The sequence below is a fragment of the Protopterus annectens genome, chromosome 1.part2 (genome assembly GCF_019279795.1).
Source record: "Protopterus annectens isolate FY-2018-M chromosome 1.part2, PAN1.0, whole genome shotgun sequence".
Taxonomy (NCBI): Eukaryota; Metazoa; Chordata; order Ceratodontiformes; family Protopteridae; genus Protopterus; species Protopterus annectens.
The window spans coordinates 312,445,828-312,471,242 of NC_056727.1; the positions used below are offsets into that span (position 1 = coordinate 312,445,828).

The following is a 25,415-nucleotide window of genomic DNA, read 5'->3' on the forward strand; positions in this document are numbered from 1 at the left end:
CCACTGACCTACCCTGCCTGGAACCACCTTTAGTCAAATCCTTTCATGGGTGCCTCCCTCCATTTTTAGAGTATAAGTATGTCCTTCTAAACTACTGTAGTTGTTACCTCAACTGTTGCTCCTTTGTAGGCTGTTCTGTTGCACTTCTGCAGACTGCTGCTTGTTTCTCTATCCACCCTCCTTCCCTCTCTCCTACTTTCCTCTAACTATTTCTCCTTCTAAACTCTCTATCTGCTGTGCCCCCCTTTGCTCATTCTCCGGTCTCTCCTACTCTGAACGGTCCCTCCTGCACTTTTGTATACTTCTGCCCTTCTACTGTTTCTGTACTCTGTCCTACTGCCTCTTTTCTTACAGATTTACTTTTACTATCTCTTCAAACTATTCTACCCCTCTCTGCCTCTCATGCTCCCACTTCTGCCTAGCTTACCTGCTTTTCTGATTGTTTTCTGCGATTCCTCTGTGGGTGTAGCCCTACTCCATTCACCCTCCCTACGCTCGGGCTCACTTCGCTCCCCTACCCTACCCCTATTCCCACCCCATTTCAGTTACATTTATGCTATCCATTCCCTCCACTTCCTGTCTGTTCAACCCCACACAACCCACTTCCTGCCTACAACCACCCTTACACCAGCCAAAAATTAAAATACATCAGTTCCTACTTTGAATTACTGCACCCATTTCATAACTTCTCTTCACTTTCCAATATGGAACTCCTTTTTTTACCACTCCACTTCTTATACTTCTATCTGTTTTAACATCTTATCACACCCACCCTTATATATACTCGCCTACCTCATGTATCCCTGAAACCCCTCCTACTACTGTCACCTTTATTATCTCCCCATCTCTCTTAAACGTCTCCACTGTCTTCATAAACTAACTAGAACAACCCACACACCTGCAAATCCAAATCTAAATTCTTCAACCATATCTTACCATTTACTCCACTCATATTCCTTGCTATTAATATACTCCTCTCTGGTGATATCCACCCCAACACAGGCCCCCTCTCCTATCCCCACAGCCACATACCCCACAAAACCCTCTCTACCTTCCCCTCTCCTCATGCTCCAAACCATCCTCATCCTGCCAATCAGTATACATCTTCACATAAACACCTAACTATGTACTCACTAAATATTCAAAGTTTCACACCTAGATAGCCCATACCTCCCCTCATTATACTATCCTTATCCAAAACTTGGCTCAAACCACACATCACTAATAATGAAATTCTCCCTCCTGGCTATAACATTTACCGCTCCAACAGATTCCCAAAAAACGGGGTGGTGTAGCTATTCTCTACTGTGATGGCCTCAATCTCTCACCTATCTCCAACCCTCTCCCTGACTTCCTCCCAGCTGAATTAATCATCCTAAATTATCACCTTAACCTACACAAGAAATGTGCAATAGCTTCTGTATATATTCCCCATGGAAATAATATACCCTCCCTAGAAAATATCTTACCCTGGTTTTCCCATAACATACACTATGAAACTCCGATCCTTGGAGATGTCAATATAGGCTGGTCCAAAATTACAACTGACTCTCCACAAAGCAGGTTTTCCTCCTGCATTCCTAAACGATATAACTTACTATGTCCTTTCAAAGCTATTTCCCAAAGATATTAACTATGTAAATATTGTAAATAGCTTCTTACTCTGTATGCATGACTGTATGTTAAATGACTGTACAAGGATAGATTTTCCACAATGGTCTAAATTGTTTATGCTTTGCTTTGAATTCATATGTTTGTAACTTGTTCTTAATTGTTACTGTTTTTCAATCTTAATCCGTATTCTTTGTCATGGAGCTTTTCTCCCTGGGCCTCCACTGAAAATCGGCTCTCTAAGCCAAGTGGACTTCCCCGGTAATCAAACTGGAAATAAATAAATTAATTAATTAATAAATTAGTTTAAACCTACATGGATTCCATCAACTGATAGCATCCCCCACCCACTTCCATAAAACCTCTTCTTCCAGTTCTACTATTGACTGGATTCTCACTAATTCCCTCAACCTCTACCATAGCCCAACTACCCTTACAGACTCCTTAAGTGATCATCTCCCCACCTGTATTCTAAGACACTCCACCCATTCACCCAAATCACAATTTTATAGACTGTTGTAATCTCACTAACTTCAGTACCACCCAATTCAACTCCATACTGTCTAGTATTAACTGGTCCATCCTCTGGCAGATCCCTCTCGATGATGCTGTGGGTAAATTTAATAGCATTTTCTTGAACACGCTCAGTTCCCTTGCCCCCTTCAGGACAATTAGAATCAAACCAAATTACACTCCCTAGCTTTCTAAAGAGACTAAATCCCTTATACGCAAGAGAGAGAGTGCCTGGAAAGCCTGGGTCAAAACAAAAGTACTACCCCTGCTACATAATTATAGAAAACTACAGAATCTTGTCAAGAAACAAGTCAATAAGGACAAAAAATCCTACTATAACTCTGCCCAGCTCAGTAGTAAATTGAACCCATGTAAGTTCTGCTCTCCTCTACACAAAATTCTGTCTCCTGGGCGGCCTTCCAACCCCACCCCTTTCCCAAATAAATCTCCACTGAAAACCGCTATCCGTCTCAATGAACACTTCATTGACACAATTCAAAATCTCTCAACCTCCAACTCTAACCCATCTACTCACCCTACCCCTCCCAAAACCCCTAACAAAAACCTCTTCTCCTTTCTACATCAAAACTTATCTTCTGAAGCTTAAACCATGCTCTCCCTCTACAGAAAATCTCCCTCCTACCTTCCTCACACTAGCAGCTGAATCTATAGCCTGTCCTGTATCCATTCTTATCATCAATTCAAGACGCTACAGTTCTTTCTGTTTGGAAATCCTTCTTAACCATTCCCCTGCACAAAGGAGGAAACTCAGCTGACCCATCTAACTACAGGTCCATCGCCATCCTATCCCCTCTCTCTAAAATACTTGAAAAATGCATTCACTCTCAGCTTCTCAACTATCTCCTCCAACATAACCTTCTCACGTCCACTCAGTATGGTTTCTGCCCTAACTGTAGCACAACTACTGCCCTCCTATCATTTACTCATACTATTGCTGAGGCCCGTGATAACCAATTCATATCTTGTCTCTTTCCTGACCTATCCAAAGCCTTTGACACGGTCTCTCACACCTTACTCCTTTCTAAAGTTACTAATCTCAACCTGTCTGCTACCTCCCTAGCCTGGTTCTCTAGCTACCTCTCTTGTAGGCAGCAATCTGTCAGATGGCTCTCATCCTGCTCCCCATACATTCCAGTCCCAACAGGAGTTCCACAAGGGTCCATCTTTGGTCCCCTCCAGTTTAACATTTTAACTAATGATCATTATACTTCTTGTAAACAATCCTCCCTCATCAAGTATGATGATGACTCAACTCTCATCTCCACTTCCAGCAATATCCCAGAACTACATACCTTAACCCAAGACACCTTTCTGTCCACTGAAATGTGGCTGTCTGATAATCTACTCATCCTCACCTCTAAAAAGACCAAACTCCTGCTCTTTCTCCCCTGTTCTCTCTCTCTTCATAAATCAACCTTCACTATTACATCCTCCAATAACACTATCATAAAACCCGACCCCCACACAAAGCTCCTAGGTGTTACCATTGATGACGAACTTGAATTTAACCATCAGATACTCAAGGTATAAAAAAAAAATCACCAGAAACTAGGCTTGCTATATCGCAACAAAAAATTTCTTACATCCAATGCTAGACTCTCCCTGGCCCAGACACTCCTTCTCCCTTCCCTTCTATATGCTGCCCCAGTTCTAACCAACATTCAGGCCACAACATTAACCAAACTTCAACAAACATAGCACAGAATAACTAGATTCATTATGATCTCTCCTTACAACTCACACCACTGCCTGGCACTCTACTCTCTCCAGTGGCTTGAAGTCCCCCAACTACTCCTTTTATCGCAGTTTCAAATAATACACTCAGTCCTCTACATTCCTGCCCAGCTCTTTCCTCCCTGGTATCCACATATTTCCCCATCCCGGACCCTCTGCATCTCAGACCAGCAGCTTTTGGATATCTACCAACCAAAGAAGAATGTGGGCAAGCTTCTATATAAATGCTCTGTTGCCCAAGCCTGTATAAACTCCCATTACACATACACTCCATAATCCACCCATTGCATTTTTAAAAAGAACTCAAGCTTCACCTACTTAACACCAAGACTTGCCACTGTCATCACCCAATATAACCCCACACTCCTTTATCATATTCCCACCATATGGGTATTTGTAATAGTCTCTTCCCATTTTACCTACTAACCGTCTTGGTATTTACATCGTAAATGTAACCTCACAAAAATGAATGCATATATTTTTGATGTACATTTGTATATATATTGCTGTACAGTTTGCTACTTGTTATATTACTACATGTATTCTTCTTACTCTACATAATTTTTTTTACCTGATTTATTTACTTATTTTTACTAGTTTGGAGTGTGATTTTTTTGTACATATTGTACTTGTTTGAGCGTGAATTTCTTTTTATAAATTGCGTATTGTTTGTAACTGGAGCTTTTCTCCTCGGGTCTCCACTTAAAATGGGCTACTGACCCAGCTGGACCAACCCAGTTAACAAATGTCAGTAAATAAATAAATATGAAGCCAAAAAGAGCAGCGTTTGTACGATACAGAACCAAATAAACCAAACATTGCAAAAGCAACATACCAACATATAAAATGCAAAGCTTTCAGGTATACAACCCTTCCTCAGTGCTAAAAAAACAAATTCAGTAAACCACATTTTATACCATTCAAAAATATTCAAAAAGATCACACAGCCAATAACAATTATGACATAATTAATCAAAAGTGCATTTAAAGCCACACAGTATTAAAACGTAGAGGCATAACTGTTTGAAGTTTAATACAGGGTTTAAAGTCACTGTCTGATTGATACCAGAAAAAACGTCAGCTTGTAACAACAAAATCCATTTATATTCCTTTGTTTCAAGTTTATTAGTAATATCACCTCTCCTAATATTTTTATCATTAACCATATCAATTACCCTAAAATTAAACGTATGCAAAGGACCAGCCTCCGCAGTATGTTTAGCCAAGGAATTAATCATAACTTGACATCTAATTTCAGAATTGTCCTCAATAATTCTTTCCTTCAATCTTCTCATAGATTTACCTACATAGAAACTTTTACATGTTTTACAAGTAGCCAAGTAAACAATGTGACTAGTAATACAAGTAGCAAAAAATCTATTCTTTCAAAGTTGCGGGGTGTACATATAATATATTCTGATCAATATAACCACAACAGCAACAATTATAGCATGGAACTGTACCAACTTTTTCATGCTTTTTAACAAAAGATGATATATGCAAATCTTTATAACACAAGCACTGTTTTAAATTCGAACAATTTCTATATGTAAACCTGAGTGTATCAGTAATGATGTCACGTAACTCTGGCAAAACCATATGAATTCCCCAGTTGTCAGAAATAATTTTTCGTATACCCTCACTACATCTACTATATGTAGTAATATATTGTATGATATTAGAATTTTTAGGCTTAATGGTCATTCCTATTCTGTTCTCACCAAAATAAATACCAATCATATAATTTCTTGCAATAACACTATTTTTAGTCTCTTGCTAGCGAGTTAACTTCATACCCTCTAGCTTTAAATTCTTGAATCACATCATCCATATGTTGTATACAGACATCTAAGTCCATATTCAGCCTACTTATTCATGTTAATTAAGCAATAACCCATGTCTGGGTGTGGATAATGCTAGATTTACCCATAATTAGTGTGGTTTGGTCACGAGGGTGCAGCCCGAGTGACCAAACAAAGGCAACCGTGGGTAAATCTACCATTACCCACACCCAGACATGGGTTATTGCTATTATACAATGACATTATTTAAGAAAAAAAATACTTTTCTTAAATAATGCCTTTGTATAATACTCCGTGGTGCTCTTCTGTGGTTTTCCTCTATCCTGGGGCTTTTTCTGATGTACTGCGCATGCATATGCTTATACAGTACATCAGAGCTGTGTAGAGGAAGCAACGGAGAAAGGAAGATCTCCGATGCTTTTTTAAAGCTGTCTCGCTATGTTAAATGAGTTTAACATAGCGAGATATCTTTAAAAAAAGCAGCAGAGAAAGGAAGATCTCTGTTCGTTTTTTTAAAGCTATCTCGCTATGTTAAACAAGTTTAACATAGTGAAATATCTTTAAAAAAGCAACGTAGAAAGGAAGATCTCCGTTGCTTTTTTTTTTTTTAAGACATCTCGCTATGTTAAACGTATAACATAGCGAGATTACAGCAATGGAGATCTTCCTTTCTCCCTTGCTACCTAACACAAACAAAAAAATCAAGACTTAAACTAATGGAAAAGGTCTGGGAGACCGGACCTTTTTCCGTTAGTATATGTCGGATTTACAGCGTTCACGCTGGTTGGGCTGGCCAATCAGCATGCATGTTTTGGAATACTAATCGGCAGTCATTGTATAATTGTGCATTAGCTATCCCTTTGAAAACATAGGGTGCATGCATACTTATTCTATGCAGATATTTGTTTTTATGTACCTTTTTGCGAAATACAGATGTATGAAAAGTAGAGCCATTGTATTTCAAAGCCACATCTAAAATCTCAATATTATTGGGTGAAGCATGTGCAGAACACTTCAAAAATTCAGTGCTATTATTCAGATATTCAATAAATAGGTCCAATTCACTATGCTCTCCCTCCCAAATAAAAAATTCGTCATCCAAGAAACACTTAAAAAACTCACTTTTGTGCAATAACATTCAAGACCATTATAAACAATATCATTTTCCCAACAGTATAAAACAAGGGTAGCATATGTATTGGCCACTGGAGTGCCCATTGTTACTCCAGAGATCTGATGATAATATTTATTGTCAAATAGAAAAGTATTATTTTCTAATACAACCCACAGTAGTTCACATATTGTTTCAAAACGTCTGCCTGTATCATACTTATGACTACAAAGAAACTTCCTTTTGGATGATACTCCATATTCATTTGGTATAACCGTAAAGAGGGATTTTATATCTAGCACTACCATTAGGAAGTTTATTTTTTGATGATCTATGTCTATACTATTCATATAGTTGTCCCAAAGAATCAGCACTATCCTTTATACAACTCTTTACAAATTTAAGTAAAGGACATAGTTTACTTTGTAAATACTTAGAAGTAGGTTCCGTGGACCAACCCTTGTCCAGATACAATAGGTCTCATGGGGGGGGGGGGTCACTGACTTATGTATTTTAGGCAGACATTATAGTATTAGAATAGTAGGACAGGAAACAGTAAAATAACCAAAGGTCTCAATGTCATTCATTATCTGAAGTTTGTAGATAGATTTGTATTAGTAATGAACCTGTTAATATCAAAACAAGTTATTTCTTTAAAAGCATTTTCATCTGCAAGAATACCATGCATAGGCTTCAGATAGTTCTCATTCAGTGTAATGACAATTAGCCCACCCTTATCCACCTCTTTAATTACTATATCATTGTTCATTTCCAACTTACACAAAGCATTTTGCTCTTCTAATGTCAAGTTCTAAAAGTGTTTACATTTTCTTTGATTATAAAAACATCTTATATGCAATTCACAAACATTATAAAAGGCATTCACAACCAGATGGATGTTAGGAATGAATAAGCTAGATTGTTTACACAAATTATCCAAACCAAGATTTGTATTTTTAAATATATGCTTAAGGTACAAATTGCTTGTAATTAACTTCAGATCAGTTAGTGCATCTGTTAAACTATCAGTCATAGCTGGTATAAACCTCAAACCTTTCTCGAATAACATTAGATCCAATGAAGTCAATATTAAACTAGAAAGGTTCACTAAAACAGAATTACTAATTTCACCTAATTTTGCAGTCTGCTCCTCGTTCGTGCAGCACTCCGACTTCTTCCCCTTGGCCTTCTTCAATGAAAAGGCTTTTTGACTGTTTCCTTTTGTTCTGGTTGACTTCTTCCATCAGCTTCAGTTGTACTAGCTGCTGGAAGTGCCGAAAATCCAGAGGCACATCAGTCTTCTGAGATGAAGCAATTAATTGGTTGGTAGCAGGATTAGGAGTGATGTCACTTACTATATGTCAATTGGATGATGAACCATTTTCTTCCTCTGTATTGATTACTTGTGGTCGAGACTCTGGTTGGCCAGGAGCAGGAATTATGTAATTCACTGTGTACTGATTGGATGACTGGCCATTTTCTAACATCATATTGGTTATTTGTAATTGAGACTCTGTAGATGTACACTGAGTCTCATTAACTAAAAGAGAACCAATACAGGTGACATTTTGCTGTTTATTTAAAATTAAAGGAGTATTAAAGTCATCCAATGCATACATGCTTACCTCTGCCCTTACATATGTTCACATCATTATTAGAAACTTTTTTCTGCTTGACACCATTTCTCTGCCAAGCAAAAATATGTCCACCATTATAATCATTAATATCCCAATGTAATTTCCAAAGCTTAGCCATCTCCAATTTCTTCTCTTATTTAGATAATCTCTCCAAAAGATTGTTGCAGTCCACAATACAAGAAGAGATTAAAGGAGAAGCCAAAATATCACTTTCAAGCTTAATATCTTCTTCCTTCAGCTTAGACTCAATTTGGGAAAAGAATTCATTCATAAGTAGCATTAAATCAAGTCCTAACTTCGGGTTCAGCTCTTTCCAGCTTTTTAACAGAGCCGGATAATTATTACCATAGGAGGGCATTTTTAAAACTCTCAATCCTTGCAACATCCCATTCTTCAAAATCTCAAGCTGACGGCTTGATTTCTCCAATTCCATAATTGCCAGTCAGAATAACTTGTCCTCTCCAGTACAAAAAATACATCTGGCCTCCCATAAACCATCCACCAGGAAGCTTTATTTAATCAAATGGAAAATATTTTCAATTTGGGCATGTGCAAACTACCTAGACCCTTTCTAAGCATCAGTTGACAAGGTCCTGGAATATTTAGCTACCCTGTTTGATAAGGGGCCTCTACGTCCACAGTTAAGGCTCATTTGGCTGCCATTTCAAATTTTTATAATGGTTTTGCTGACCATTCCTTGATTGCCTCATCGTTTATGCAAAATTTTTCTTAAAGGCACTCTGCATTTAAAATCCCCCATTCAGAGTTCCTGTAGCACCATGGGATTTGTCTTTGGTCTTACATTGCTTAGTTCGACAGTTATTTGAACCAGCAGCTACTTGTGACCTCAAATTTTCTGTCTTGGAAGACCCTCTTCCTAGTAGCTATCACGTTTACTAGGAAAATTTCAGACTTACAAGCCTTATGTGTGAATTATCCCTATATCATTTTTCACAACACAAGAGTATCATTCAGAACGAATCCCACCTTCCTTCCCAACGTGGTATCGGACTCTAATATCAGCCAGGCCATAGACTTGCCAGTCTTTTTCCGAAAATTTTTGTCAAAGGAGAGTACTATTTACACTTGTTGGATGTCCGCAGACAATTACGTTTATACTTGGACAGAATGAAATCTTCTAGAAAATCAGACCAACTATTTCTATCCTTTTCAGGACCCAGATTGGGCAAGTCTATATCAAAGGTCACCATGTCAAAATGGCTTAGACTGCATTACCTTTATCTGCAATCAGAACAAACTCACTGTCTACTACAGTTAGAGCTCATTATACCAGATCTGTTTCCACTTCAGTGGTCTTTCATTCCAGTGTGTCTATGGAAGAAATATGTGCAGCTGCAACTTGGGCTACTCCACATGCCTTTATCACCCATTACAAATTAGACATGGTCTCCAGGGGAAGAGCATCCTTTGTATCATTGGTGCTCAGGAATATCCTTCCTTAAGGATGCCCTGGATCTAAAGTAGCTGGAGACTCTGTCCCATCAGTCAAGAATGAATGAAGATTGACAACATCAGATAAAGAAGTTATGTTCTTACCATAACGTTCCATCTGTGTTGTCGATCGTCATTCATTCTTGACATCCTACCCCCTCCAAAAACTCCTGGAGGATCGCACCTAGTCCAGTGACGTTATAGGGTTAGGGCTTAGATAGGGCTTCTATATTTTCTGACCTGAGGTAATGGAAAGAGGGATATTGTGGGTAGAGATTTAGCTCGAGAGTTTTTGACTGGTGCGTGCTATGTATAACGACTGAGTCAGTTCCGAGAAGTTGGAACCGAACCCATCAGTCAAGAATGAATGAAGATCGACAACACAGATGGAACGTTATGGTAAGAACATAACTTCTTTTTTTGTTGATATTTTGTGTTTAGATATTTTTAACTGTCAATATTTTGGACTTGAGATTTTGTTTGTCAATATTTTAGAGGTCGATATTGCTATACGTTAGTATATACGTGTGTGTGTGTGTATATATATGTATGTATGTGTATATATATATATATATATATATATATATATGTACATACATACACGTAGAGAGGGAGAGAGGAAGAGAATTTAGAGATATATATATTCTGACTGGTGAAAAAACAGGGACTCATCAAGGAGGACCTAGTAGATCTGCCAATAGAATACGAATGTGTCTGATTTTATCGTGAGTGCCTTGTGTTACTATATTGTCTGCAAATTTTTGTGTTACATGGTTATCTCAGACCTTCTTTTTTGCAAGGAAAAGCATTGTAGATCAGGATAATAGCACAGAAATAATACCTGTAGAATACCATATTTTACTAGAGAATATCATATGCCATATGCCTATTTTTCAAGCTATGGAACAACTTATTTTATAACTAGCTGATTTGAATATTCCATTATATTTGTTTTCTAGTGGAGTTTCTTTGGTGTCACACAACAGAAAGTATGTGTGTTGGATACATGTCATCTCAGGATGGCAAAGCAAAGGTAAACCCAAAACATTTTACTTGGTCTTACTTCTATTATTAGACTTAAGGTGTAAAAATTATGCTGAATAGTTTATTGTATAAAATATTTTTATATGAAATATTTTTCTGTTATGCAGTGTGTTGTAGTCAACAGCTTGATGCACTGGGGTGTAATAAAATGAGCTTGAATTTTAGGAGTTCTTATCCAGCATTGTGAAACAGTGGGTTAAGTCCTTGAGTATCAACCAGCATACTTGAGTCAGTAGCAGCTTGGGCATTGGAAGAGCTGATCAGGAGTGGATGGGAGTGATAGCTAATGCTGGCTAATCTATCTTGGTCATAGAGAGAGGGAGCAGTGGTCCCCTTCATTTGATTGCCACCATACAAGTGAAGGCTTGCCTAGCACCTACATGGCCAGAACCTGGGATGTGACTTGACCATCCCAAACCATTGACAGTAGCCTTCATGACATGTAGATAGAGGTAAACACACACACACACACACACACACACACACACACACACACACACACACACACACACACACAGTATGATGACATGGAATCTCACATAAGCTGCTAAGGGTGGGGGTAGAATCTCAATCAAAATATGCTGATATGTTCATCATTAGGTCACTGATGTAGTAACCTATGATATATGGTATGTATCCTGTCAAATATCAGATGTCCACCCAGCTTCCAAAACCTTGGGGCACCTTCAACTTGCCTGTATGGCTTTTAAAAAAATCAAATCCAAGCTGGTATAAGAGCAGACATACAGGTGGCAAAACCTCAGAACTTTATTGCTCTCAAAGCAACTAGCAAGTCTCACAACTCCGACTTCATAGGTTCATCAATTGGCTAGTTATCCCATTGTGGACAGATAATTACCCTCTTCGGTACTACATCCCATTTTTGTGAAAAAAGTACAGTTTTTCTGTTAGAATTGTTTTCTAGGAGTAGGGGAAAGTCTTTGTGTAGGCAAAAAAATACCATGTAGAGATCACCACACATCTTATCTTTCCTGCCTAAGGGAGGAATGCAACACTTAGGTTCATTTGATTTGTTCATCTTTCACTCCTGAGACCCATAACAATAGCTCGTGACATTTAGAGAACCAGAAATTGAAAGCAGTTGTTAGTAGCATCATGGACCCGAGTTCTGGATTCTCAGACATCCCCCCTTCAGTCCCAAGAAAAGTTTTAAGTGTCTCTCTGTTCTGTACTCTGGTTTATGTCTTGCTTTGGCCTTTAATCTGTAACTTCGGTGTAGCCATGTCAGAACCCTAGCATCATCCTTCTGTTTCTTCTGGCCCCTCTGTTGTTGCCCTTCTTGAGGCCACTAAGGGCCAGGAAGTTAGTACATCCTCTAAGGCCACTTGTAGGAGTCTGTTTTCTCGAGGATGACTGGACATATGAGTACTCCTTTTCAGTGGGCACTGCCAGGAAAAGGAAGCACAAGGTTAAGCACACATCTGTCCCAGATTCCCCTACAGCCAAACGAGATAAAAATGATTGACTAGGATTTGCAAAGTGCATGTTCAAAGCCTTTCAATCATTACAGTCAGGAATTTCTAAAAGGAAATGATCTCCTTCTCAACCAGACTGAATCTGATATAGAGAAATTGGAATTAGACCATGCCTCTCAGTCATCCACATCAGAGAACTGAGAATCTGAATAAGAAAAAAAAACATTTTGTTTGACTTTGTTGTTGCAGAGATGTCATTTTTCTGACACTATTAGTGGAATAAAAGACTTTGAGAACGAAATGAAATTTCAGAATCACAACAGCTAAATTAAATTATTTTAGGTGGATACGCCCTCTGCCTGCAACTGTTCTTCCTGTTTTCCAGCACTGGAAGATGTCTTTCTTGCAGCCAGTGCTTTACCTGACAGTCAGCCACTAGCTCTTAAGAAATGTGACAAATTGTATAAACTGCTCAGAGTACGTCCTGGTGTTGTTTCTTATGTAAAAACTGGCAGCTAAACCAGTTCCATAAGATAAGGATGTCAGAGCCTTTGATCATTTTGGAAAGAATGTATACTAGTACTTCCAGTCTAGAATTTAGTACTGTGAACTGTCAAGCTCAAATCTAAGTTTTTGCTTGCTTTATTTGACAAAAAATTAACACCTTGTTAACTGATCTTTCACAGCCAGACACTAAGAATTCTTTAAACTCCCTTCTTTTCACCTGTGTCACAAGTAACCAAGCATTCAATAAGGTGTCCATGACATGGCTTATATAGTGTCCAGGGCAACTGACCCTGGCTGTATAATGAGGTTTGCTTGGCTGCATTTCTAAAACTTGCCAGAAGGTGTAAAAGCTGAACTGCTGAATGCTCCCTTCCATAAAAAGTTTCTGTTTGTTTCTTGTTTCCTTAGATACCTAAAAGGTTTGATCAAAGGTGAGCATATCTAATCAATCCAACCTTGGTTTGTGATTTATTGATCTTTGCTGTTAAAAAGAAGTGTGACTGCGAGCAACAGTGAGCAGAAGCTACTGCACGCAGCATAAAGGAGTTACAGCTTTTGTCTTGCTTGCAGAACTTGTACGGTCAGAACAACTTTACTGTACCTTCTTTATATTACTTGTGTGTTTTATTGCCATAGAAGTTGGTTTGTTCTCTTTGAATTCTGTGTTTACTTTGATTATTCTTTTCTTTTACAATATTTTATTCATTTGATGCTGAATATGGATTCCTTAAATGAGTATGCAGTTAATGATTTGCTAATGCACAAATATCTTGTACAGTGTAATAAATGCTATGCATATTTAAAGGTAACAACTGATAACACTTTTGATCTGTGTTCCTCATGTCAAAAGTTGGATGATTTGCTTAGTATTGTCAGAAGTAAATCTAGACTTGATGATGATTGCACTTGTGCATTTGGCATGGCTTGGAGAACCTGTTCTTTCATATATTAATGACTGGGACTGGTGAGATAAATAATGTTAGGCAAAGAACAAATAGAACACATTTAGAAAATGATGCATCTATTGTCTGCAAAGATCGTTCAACCCCTATGAAACAAGGCAATGCCTCTGACAACTTTGGAATTCTGGATGCAAGTATTCAGCAATATGAGGATCCGATTTGTTTAGAAGGAAACAAAGAAAGGAAGAAGTTCAGAAAAAATAAGGAAGAAAAAGAAACTGATTAATGTCTGTAAAATAAAGAGAATATGTACTAAAAAAGACACTGCTTTGTTATGTAACACCCAGGTTACTGGGAATGATACTGTTTTTCCATCAGAAAACCTTCAGTCTACAGAAAAAGGCATCCTTTTTCCAAAACAGATGGTAGAAAAAAGAGGCAAGGGGGAGGTGAAAAGGAAGAAATCAAAATTGAACTTGGAAGGATTGAAGAATATTACCGTAAGAAAGAAGAGAAAGACAGATGTTGATTACATAGCTCAAGCTGTGGATTTATGGTGCCAGCTGGATGGGAATTTAATACACAATGGAAACAGTGGGATTAATAAGACTAATGATGATGAAGATCTATCCTACATAACAGTTGATAGAGCAAATATTACTGTATTAGAAGCTGAAGATTTTTCAGAGTTGGTCAGCAAAGATATTCTTGTAATTAGAGATTCAGTTATTAGAGGAACTGATACTTGTATTTGCAGAGAAGGTAGTGGACATCGAATAGTGTTATGCTTGCCATGAGAAAAAGTAGATGATGTGAGACTAGCCTTGGAATGCCTTAATGTAAGGAAGTATGTGTCCGTTTTATTCATGTCGGTACAAATAATGTCATCTGCAAGGATTCTCTGACTCTCTATTAGTAGGAACTGACAGCCCTCTTAGTATAGTTTGTACTGGTGTTGGGATGTATTTTTCACATAGAAAGGATAGTCAGGTCACTGTGAATGAAAAGATTTTTTGGGTAAATACCTACATGGAAAAAATGTCCCGTTTTAAAAAATGGAAATGTGTAGAGCATCTAAGCCTAGTTTTGGGCACATGTGTTCAGACAGGATAGCATGTATTCGTCAAGATCAGGGAAGAAATTTTTGTAGCAGATATTTTGCAATATTTCACAAAAACTAAGCAGGATTTTTATCAGGTCGAAAATGTAACAGTTCACAGATAGCAACATTTGCTGCATCTCTGGTTATTAATGCTAAGAGCATTAAAAATAAAGTTATTTTTATTGTAAAATTTGCTACGTTCCCACAAGATTGATGGTATAGTTTGTGAGACATGGTTAAAGAGTAATGAATGGAAACCAGTTCTAGCCGGGTATAAATGTTTTTACTGTAACAGGCATTCTAACAAAATATCAGGTGGAGGTGTTATGATAGGGATTTAAGATAGTTATGAGACCTGTGATTATTACTTGTTCAAAAATGACACCAATACTATAGACTGTGTAACTGTGACAGTAAAGACAACAGTAGAACATGTAACAATTGTTGCAGGGTATAGATCACCAAAGTCAAGTGCAGATGACCTACAGGAAGTCATACATTTCTTGCATGAAACAAAGCAGGGAAGAATAATATTAGCTGGGGACTTAAATTTACCAGAAACAGACTGGAATAATATTGATTCAACAACATTAGTAAGGAAATTATTTGGAACAACAATTACTTCAGATTGTAAAAAAACTACCAGGAGCTGGAACATACTAGACATTGTTTGTGTTCCTAAAGACATTACTGTAATTTCAAGTCAAGTTGTACCACCATTGATGTGCAGTGATCATGAGATTATAGAGATTAAATTGTTACTATATAATTCTGCCAAACTGAAATCTAAACCAATATACAGAAGGTTCATTACAGAGTATATGGAAGCAAAATAGTCACTGTGTAAAACTAACTGGAGTGAGGTGCTCAGTGGAAAAATGGTAGCTGTGGAAAGTTTTGAAAGAGAAATTGAGCGCAAAAAAATTTTAAAATCCGTATCTAGGCATGTAATGTCAGGGGGATATATTTCCATAATAACAACATATCTAATTAAGGTGAGAGGCAAAAAATATAAGAAATGGAAGAGAGGTTGAACTGCAACTTTGAAAGCTGAAATAAACAAGCTAGACAGGATCATGAAAAAATTGAAGAAAATGTATATAAAGTTATTGCTCATAACAGGAAACCTTTTAATAAATACATATAATGTGGTAGGAATAAAGACTTACAAATTGATAAGCTGTGCAGATTCTAAAATTTATTCTCACAACAGATTATAGATATATTTATAAAATCTTATGCAAAACAATTTGGCTTCACAAAAGGGGTGATAAGTTGTCCTAATGATGCCTAGGTAACCCCAGATACTGGAATCAAGTTAGATTATATTGAAAAAGAACTGTGCAGACTGGAGATTCATAAAGTCTAGGAAATCAAAAATGATGAAGTCATTGTTTGTTACATTAGACCCAAACTTGAGTATGGAATAACAATATGGAAACCCTATAAGAAAACATGCACGAGTAAACTAGAGAGTATAGTGGAAATATACTAAGGGTATCCATGTATGTGAAAATTTAAGTAATTATGAAAGACTAAAATATTTGAACATGTACAGTGTCTCTTACAGATATCTAAGAGAAGATCTTATTCAGGTATATCTATGGCATTTAGAGACAACTACGTCTGGGAATGTTTGGGGTTATCAAAAGTACTAGAGAGTCACCAGACAATGTACGTAGAAGATACTATAGGAATGAGAAGTGTATTGATTGGTTCTCTGACAGAGTAACTGATGCATGGAGCAGACTACCAAATTACATTAAAGCAAGTACTAGTTTAGATATTTTTAAGAAATGCCTGGACACTTATTATGGGAACAAGTGTTTTGGTATATTGGCAAGCTAGCAGGCCTTTAATGCCCATGCTTAAAATATGTATGTAAGGTGAAAGCCGATCCTGGGAGTTTCTCAAATATTTTAAACTCCATTACTAAATGCAGTAGGAACTTTTCAACTATCTCACATTCCTTGTATAGGAAACAATCCAAACAGTCTCAACAAAAATCAGAGAAGACGGCATTTGTGAAACAATAACAGGGAGGTGCAAATAAAGAAAGAGTCCCTCCTAGTAGTAAGGCTAATTCTGAAACTTCACTTTCCTCTAAGAGATCATTTCCAACACTTGGATTCTAAAAATAATTCAAAAAGATTACCGATGACAGTGGGACTTGCTTCGTTCCTTTCAGGGAACCCCCCCCCCCATCCATTCACACATTAGTTTCCTCCAATTCTGATTTCTGGTTCACATTTTCAGTTTTTCTTTTACCTTTTTTGTTATCTATGGCTCCAAGAGAATTTACAAACTGTCTGGCTCCTGAAATTGCCCCATAGTGTTGCAGAATCTTCAGATTGTCTAGAATCTCTTCACCTGGTAATGAAGCTGTTACTCAGTCTAGGATTTTAGCTGAACCTAGAAAAATATTTACTTTTTTTATTTGGTTTTAAAACAGTAAAGAAATCAATTATAAAACAAACAACTATTTACATAGGTTCACAGCTGATCAGCACATCAAAGTTATACATCAACAACACTTAATGTTTTTCAAGCAAGTCTTTAGGTTTAAGCCAAGATTTATATGAATGTGTAATATTAGAAGTTCTCATCTTTATAGTATGCAATTCAGTACTGCAAACAATTTTTGCCATACTAATAAATTCAGCACTGGATAGGGGATTTTACATTTCCAATTTTTAGTAATTACTTTTCTGGCTATACCAAGACTAGACCAAAGAAGCAGCACTTTAGTTTTTGGAAAAATATCAAGACTCAGAGCTTTAAATAAAACTAAAGATTTAGAAACATTACATCTGCCTGACCATAGAGCTTGAATAGCGTTATTCATTTCTTTCCATAAGGGGAGATGACTTCACATCCATATACCATATGCTTCCAGTCAGCGATTATTTCAGAATTACATCGCCAGCATTTAATTATATTTGATTTATACATAATTGTAATTTTATTAGTAGTAACAAAAGCTCTGTGTAAAAATTTCCATGTGAAAATTTTCCAATATAATGAAGATGTAGTTTATCTGTAGATTTTAATATTAGTTTCTTGTATTTTTCAGAGAAGTCTTCATTATTAATTTTTGAGGAGTAGTTCCAATAGGAATTATCTAAATATGCAACATCTAACTTAAAAATGTTCTAAATTTCTGACAAATACGATTTATTTTTCATTACATTATTGATATTTAGAATTCCAATAATTTGGGGAACAATTTCATATCTTGGTTAAATATCGTATTTAACTTTGTGTTCAAAAAGTCTCAAAATATTTGTAAAATTAACCAATTCTTAGAAACTTGATTGTATTTGGACCTTAAATTTTCATCAGTATTTCAGTGCCATTTAAGAATTAATTCCAATAAATTAAATTACTTGTTTCAGTACTAGCATTTTTTGAAGTTATGAGTTTCTAAGCAGTCATTTGTATATGAAATTGGAAACATAGAAATATTGCGTCTTTAATACAGTGTTTAGAACATGTAAACTTTTGAAAAGAGGAAATTGTTTATTTAAAAAGGGAATTTGAGAAGAGGGTGTAATACCATTTATGCAAAAAATCTTTTAATAACCAGATAAAACTATTAGGTACTATTTGTTTAAGACTGGTTGTGATATATCTATTATTTACTAATAATATTTCTTGATGTATTTGTTTCCATTTTGAATCATATGATGAAGTGATCCACAATTCTGTAACTTTTACAATTGTTGAAGTAGCATACAATTGAATATTAGAGAATCCTATTCCACCATTATCCCAACCTTTTCTGTACCAATCAGATGGAACTCTTGGTTTATTAGGATGCTAAAAAATTAAGTAGAATATTATTTATCTTCTTCCTCAATTTATTGGTGGAGATAGTGCTAAAGATTGTAAGACAAACAATATTTTACGGAGAATTACTATGTTAATAAGCATTAATCATTCTTCCATGGTAAAGAATTTGTTGCAGTTTGTAACTAAATTAAAAAATTTATCAATAACCTGTTGAAAGTATGTATCATTTCTTTACTATTAAACATAATAGTTATACAAAGGTATTTCATTCGATAGCTATTCCAATTGATGTTAGAATATTTTTTGTATGATTTTTTTTTATATTAATTAATAATGTGCTTGTTTTGTTATGATCAAATCTTAAGTTGAGATTTCTTCAAATGGACTTATAGAACTAATTCTGTGTTGCAATGAATTTTCTATATTTCTTAGTCCTCGTAAAATATCAGCAAAGAATTTACTGTTTAGTTCAAAATCTTCTTTTATTTTGGTACCATTAACATTCTTATTGGATTTAATACTATTACCAAAGGGTTCTATAGCTAATGCAAAAAGTAAAGGTGATAGTAGAGAGCCTTGTTTTGTGCCTTTTTGTAACTTAAAGGAATTAGACAAGAATCTATTTTAACATAAGCACAAGAGTTGTTTAACTTAGAAATTAATGCAATTAGCTGAGATGAGAAATTATACACTTTAAGTGTTTTAAACAAGTATGACCAAAATTGAGACTAATGATAGAAAGTTCTTTTTTTATTTTTATTTGCATAGTCTGTGAATGTATATATTCTTATTATATTGTCCTGTACTTGTCTATTTAAAATAAACCCAGTTTGGTCATTAATTATTTTAGGTATAAGTAGATTAATTATGTTAGCTAAAGTGGACATGAACATGTTACAATCCACACTTAAAAGTGAAATGGGTCTGTATGAAAAACACTTTGTTGGATCTTTATCTTGTTTTAAAATAGATGATATAAGGGTATATTTCCATGGGGGGGACTTCAGCAGTTATTTCTGTATAGACCTTATCTAATATTTTAACTGCATATTCCAGTATTTTATATAGTTCTGGTATAAGACCATCTAAGCCTGGTGCCTTATTTTTTAACATTTTAGTTTGATCTTTTATTTTTGTTAAAGTGAATGGTCTGTCATTTTTTTTGTTTACGTGTTAATTTATTATTTATATTTTATTTTAGAAAAGTTTCAACTATATCATTATCGAGTTTATTTGTAGTATTAGTTATATTTTCATAAAATATTTTAATGCTTTCAAGAATACCTTTAGTATCTGTTCTGCTTTCTTTTTAGTATTTATATGTATCATTTCTTTGATATGATTTAGTTTATTCATTTTCTTTGATCTAAGAACAAGTTTATACAAGCTTAAAGGGTTTAATGAATATGCCTGGAGTTTTAAGTTTTTCCAGGTTTATTGAAACTGTTTGATTTAGAATTTCATCATATTTTGTATTTAAGTTTTTAAGTTCAGACTGACTGATAATGTCATTTTGTTTTAGATTTAATTTTACTGTGTCTATTTTGGCCTGTAGTGTATTCAGTTCTTTGTCCTTTTCTCTTGTTTTACTAATATACTAACTTGTAACTCTTCCATTTACATACGCTTTTAGTGAATCCCACAGGAAAGTGTCGGTTACTTCACCATTCAAGTTTATTTCTAGGAAATATTTGATCTCTTTAACATACCAATCTTTGAATCCTTTAATTTTAATAATGTATACTGGTAGTCTCTTGTGATATATTAAATTGTCAGTTTTTAAAATAATATTAAAGATTATAGCATTATGGTCCAATAATGGACATGAAACTATTGAAACTACTCGGATATGTGATAACAGATTGAGACAAAAATGTTGTCAATATTTGTTTGTGTTCCATATCTATATGAATAATTGAAGTGAGTTTGTTTTCTTTAGCTCATACATGTCCTTTAAATTCATTAGATTTACACAATTTAAGTGTCTGGCTGAAAATGTGATTCTCAGCTTTCTATCTGCAGTGGGAATCTTTGTCTGATAAAATACAATTAAAATCGCCAGCCATTATGACTTCACATTTCATGTAATAGGCTATAGTGTCTAAGTAATGTTTTGCATCTTTAGCTCCAACCCCTAGAAACCAATAAGAGTTCACCAATGTATGTAGTTTTCTGTTCCACTCAGTTATAACAATGCTTAACATACCATTTTTATCAACATGAGTATCTTTTACTTTCTGCATGCATTACTGGTGAGTTCTTCCATAAAATGAGGGATACACACAAACACATTGGAAAGGCTGGCACAGATTTACTAGCTGTACCCCCTTCTGCCCAGACTATAAGGTAGTTACTTCCACCAGACACCCCAAAGCCAGGTTCTGTAAGGCTTTTAGAAGGGTACCCAATTATACTGATTGAAATTAATAATAATACAAATGATAGTGTTTGATCAATGCAGTAAGGCTTTCAGGAGTGGTCACAGAGACACCAGATAGATATGAATACTCCCAAAGGTTAAAACATTCTCTAAAGGACCAGATACAATGAAAACTTAAAAGATATGTAATAATAATAAAAAAGAGCATGAAAATACTAAACATCTATTTACATTAAACACCAGGGTGTCAATCACAGGAAATATTAAAATAACACAGATGAATAGATTCACACAGATATGGAATAACAGTACTTAACTAATCTCACTAGATTTTACTGACTAATCTAAATAATTACTATTCCCTGGTTTACGTACTAGACCAAGGCAAAATGAAGTAGGTAAGGGGTACTTCTTTAAGTTCCAAAAATAGAGTGCTCTGAGACTTCAGTCTCAGCTAGTATTAAAACATCATTTTTAGTGATGAGTTACAGAATGACATCACGTATATCTGTCATCTGACTTCTGGTTCCCATGCTAACCCGTAGGCTATAAGCTTCCAGGATTTAGCACATACATCTCAATAATGCACACACACACAGAGCTTGCTAAGATCTGTTGTAGCTTCTGGAAGTCATAAGACAATTTCAAATCTCCATCTTTCCAAAGTAGCAATTAGTTCACCCCAAAGACAATGCAGAAAGCTACCTAGTACAGATGTTTTGTCTCTGGGTGCATTTAGAACTGTAAGATACAATCTTTATAGCCTAGGTCCAGTAATTTAATTTCAGAATATTTTTCAAAGTCAGGTGGATAGAGATTAACCTCTTCTTTTCCAGTATCCTGTGCTGCAGTGTATTTATTTCAACAGTTACTGTATCAGTTACTACATGCATATATATTTATTTTCTGTCCAGCAGGACCCACTGTTGATACATTTTCAACACAAGCAAACCTTACAAATACATTTTCAGCACAAGCATCTATACAAATCAGTTTGATATACAAATGACATATAATTCTTTACAAAATTCTAGCTAGCTGTGCTGGTATATGTTACACATCCACTGCATTACTTTTCCTGGCATAGCTTGACAGTGCCTCACATCATTACAGAAGATATGCATATATTCATAATGTTTGTAGCAAAACAACTCATATTTTTTGTGGTACCAAGTACCACATTGCTCTAAGGAGCTATTAATGACCTCTCTGGTGACTTGTCCTGTGAAATAATGAGTTGCAACCCTTACAGGTGCACAGTGCCAGAGATATGTACAGAAATATTATGGTTATACTATAATATATATATATATATATATATATATATATATATATATATATATATATATATATATATATATATATATATATATATATATATATATATATATATATATATTGTCACTGAACAACTATAAATATCTGCCAGCTGATAGTAGGCAGATGTGCATCAGGGATGATTTTTGCAGCATTCTGTAAGCCTTCATTTGATACAAAGGAGAACCATATAAACACCTACCAGTTCAAGTTATATATGCCATGTATTCATAATATTTCCAGAGAAAAGATAATTTCTGTGGTACCAAGTACAACATTGGTGTAAGGAGCCATTCATGATTTTTCTGCTGACATGGCATGTGAAATGCTGTTCTACAATGCTTCCCCATGGAAAATTCCATTTATGCATAGAAATAAATTATTTAGGCAAATATGCATATTGTAATACTTAACAAGTCTCACTGTTTTCAGATTGGTAGAAATAGGGCAGATATCAGTAACCACTTTTGCAGTATTGTGTAAGTTTTCATTTGGCAACATGAAATATGATAAATGTTTTGAAACTCAGCATGAAGAGACCAGAACATGCTGTTTATATCCTGTACATGCAGTAAATATATGCTGGAGACATTGTGAATAGGCCTTTATTCAACACATCTGCAAAGTCCAAATGTACTGACTGTAAGCTTAATGGAATGACCAGTACATTCTCTTTACAAACCATTGACATAGAGTAAGTGTGTGCTAGATGCATTACTAACAGGTCTGTGCTCAACATGTCTAGACAGATCAAAGAAGTAATTGGTGGACAGTTTTCAAAATGTGGCCATTTGTATCAGCAGTACTCAGAGTTTCTGAAAAAGATAACGGAACAACACATTAAGCATAACTGTGGACTTTGCTAACTGTACAGGTAACCTAGCTCTTAAAGTCCAAGTGTATCTGAGGATCAGCCTAGCCATGGGAGAATCACGGTCTTAACTTCTCAGCAGAATAACTGAACCAGAGGCTTGATTAATCTAAACTGTGTTTTCTCTTCTCGCACAAAAGAAATATTGTGTAACTTGGTGCTCAAAAGGTTACCGGTATCAAGCATCAAGTTCCTGTTTTCCTGTACAATTCCAACTGTAATTGTGGTAGCAACATGCTGCACTATTTCAATGTAGACACTTGGACAAAAACACATCCTAACTATATACTAAATAAGTCATGCCATGGACTAACTATATAGATTGCTTACCTCAGCTCTGTCTAGATAGCTCTGCGTCCATCATACTCCCTTCCTATGGATAGGTCTGTCTCATACAAATTTCTTTGCCCAAATTAAGTTCTTGGGAAAAAAAAAAAGAAAGAAAGAAAGAAGGGTAAAGAAAGCAGTCAGGAAATCCTACTACCGACAGATGTCCAACATTCCGATTGATTGCTGCACCCTGATGTCACAGTGAAGCAACCAGTCAAATTTTCAGATATAGACATGTATTTCTCAGAGACCAGAGCTTACTTAGGGTAGCTATGAAAATCAAAAAGTCCAACACAAAGCAAATTACTGAGTTAACAAACAAATCTGCTTTGACTGCTAAACAGTAATGCTACTCACAGCATGAACTATTAGTTGTCGCTCAAAAAAAATTCTATAATTACCACCAGTGTAATATAGGTCTACCTTCATGTGTGCATATTGCACACGGGCGAACAGCAATTGTCTGAAAGGCCATTTGCAAAGTTTGCAAACGCCGAACAGAAAAAGGTTTGATTGTGCAATGAGCGAATGCCTAGTGACATTCGCACATTGCACATTCGACATTTTGGGGTGGATTGCACTATAGTGGGGATCGGAAAATGGTCCCTTTCCCCACTGTAGTGTGATCTCAGAGTTAAAATATTAATGTGGGGGGGCACTTCATTAGATTTTTCTTTCGATATTTATATTCGAAAATCAGCTAATCTGCTTTTCGATTTGCTGATTTTCGAACATATTAAATTGTCGCTGTTATGACTTTCGTGGTTCCGATCCGCTCATATTTGCAATCGCCCCACTGTGATTCAGTTTTGTAAAGGTAAACCTTATTATATAACTAAAGAATTAAGCTTGTGAACGTAATTTAGCGCTTTCTTTTTTATTCATAAAAACTTCATCAGAAACATTTACAATAAAACCATTTCCTCCTTTTAAAATATCCCTTTACATACATCACTGCCAAGCCTCCAAAAACAACCAATGAAATAACCCCACAACAATTCATTCAGTAAAATATCATCTACAAACACATAAAATATACACATATTTAATACATTTAGTACCAAAACTTTATAAATATTATTTCCTCCTTATAGATTTTAATTTTAAAAGGGGGTTAATTGAAATTTGATCATTTATACCAGGCCACACACTGATGTTTGAAAACAGCTGCCAATTCAACTTTTGTTTCTTCAGTTTCAGTGGCCACGGTCCACCCCTCTCATCCTACAGTAACTTTACAACTGTTATAAATTTGAAAAGCATGATTGGAAAACTCCTACACATACTATGCCAAAGCATTTGACTCCTTCTTCTTTTTAATTTCATTTATGTGCTCCAATATCCTTTTCTTTAATTTATGTTGAGTCTTCCCTATATAAAACACCAAACAACGCTCATATAGGGCTGCATAAACTACCCCTGTTGTGACAATCAAATCGCCTATGTATCATCGCCTTAAAATTATTTATAACAAATTGCTATCCCACTAGAATGAACCTACAAGCTAAACAGTGGCTGCATTTTGCCATCCTAAAATTAATATTTATGTTGTTGTTAACCCTATTTCCATTACATTTATTAATATTCTCCAAAACTGATTTTAAATTGCTACCTCTCTTGTAAACAATTCTCGATCTCTCACCCACTTTTTGTCCTATGAGCCTGTCTTCCTTTACAATCACCCAATTCTTCTCTAAGATGTTTTTTATCATCCAACTATCTACACTAAATACCATCATAAAAGAGGCATTCCTCAAATCAACATTAACACCATTTAAATCACACATTTCTAAATGATCTTGATCTACCATCAGACTTAAATCAATGTGATGATTATTAACCATATTTTTTAA

General features: G+C 35.6%; 1 protein-coding gene across 2 annotated transcripts in view; it reads left to right on the top strand.

Moving 5' to 3' along the window:
• The window catches only part of TASP1 (taspase 1), a 1,724,078-nt gene that overhangs the window by 1,461,210 nt on the left and 237,453 nt on the right, over positions 1-25,415 (top strand). Inside the window, exon 13 of one of the 2 annotated variants that reach the window (XM_044056205.1) lies at positions 10,841-10,914. The exons of the other annotated variant lie outside the window; for it this stretch is intronic. Within the exon in view, the coding sequence (XP_043912140.1) occupies positions 10,841-10,914 (74 nt within the window). The remainder of the gene's footprint in view (positions 1-10,840; positions 10,915-25,415) is intronic. 2 annotated transcript variants of the gene reach the window in all.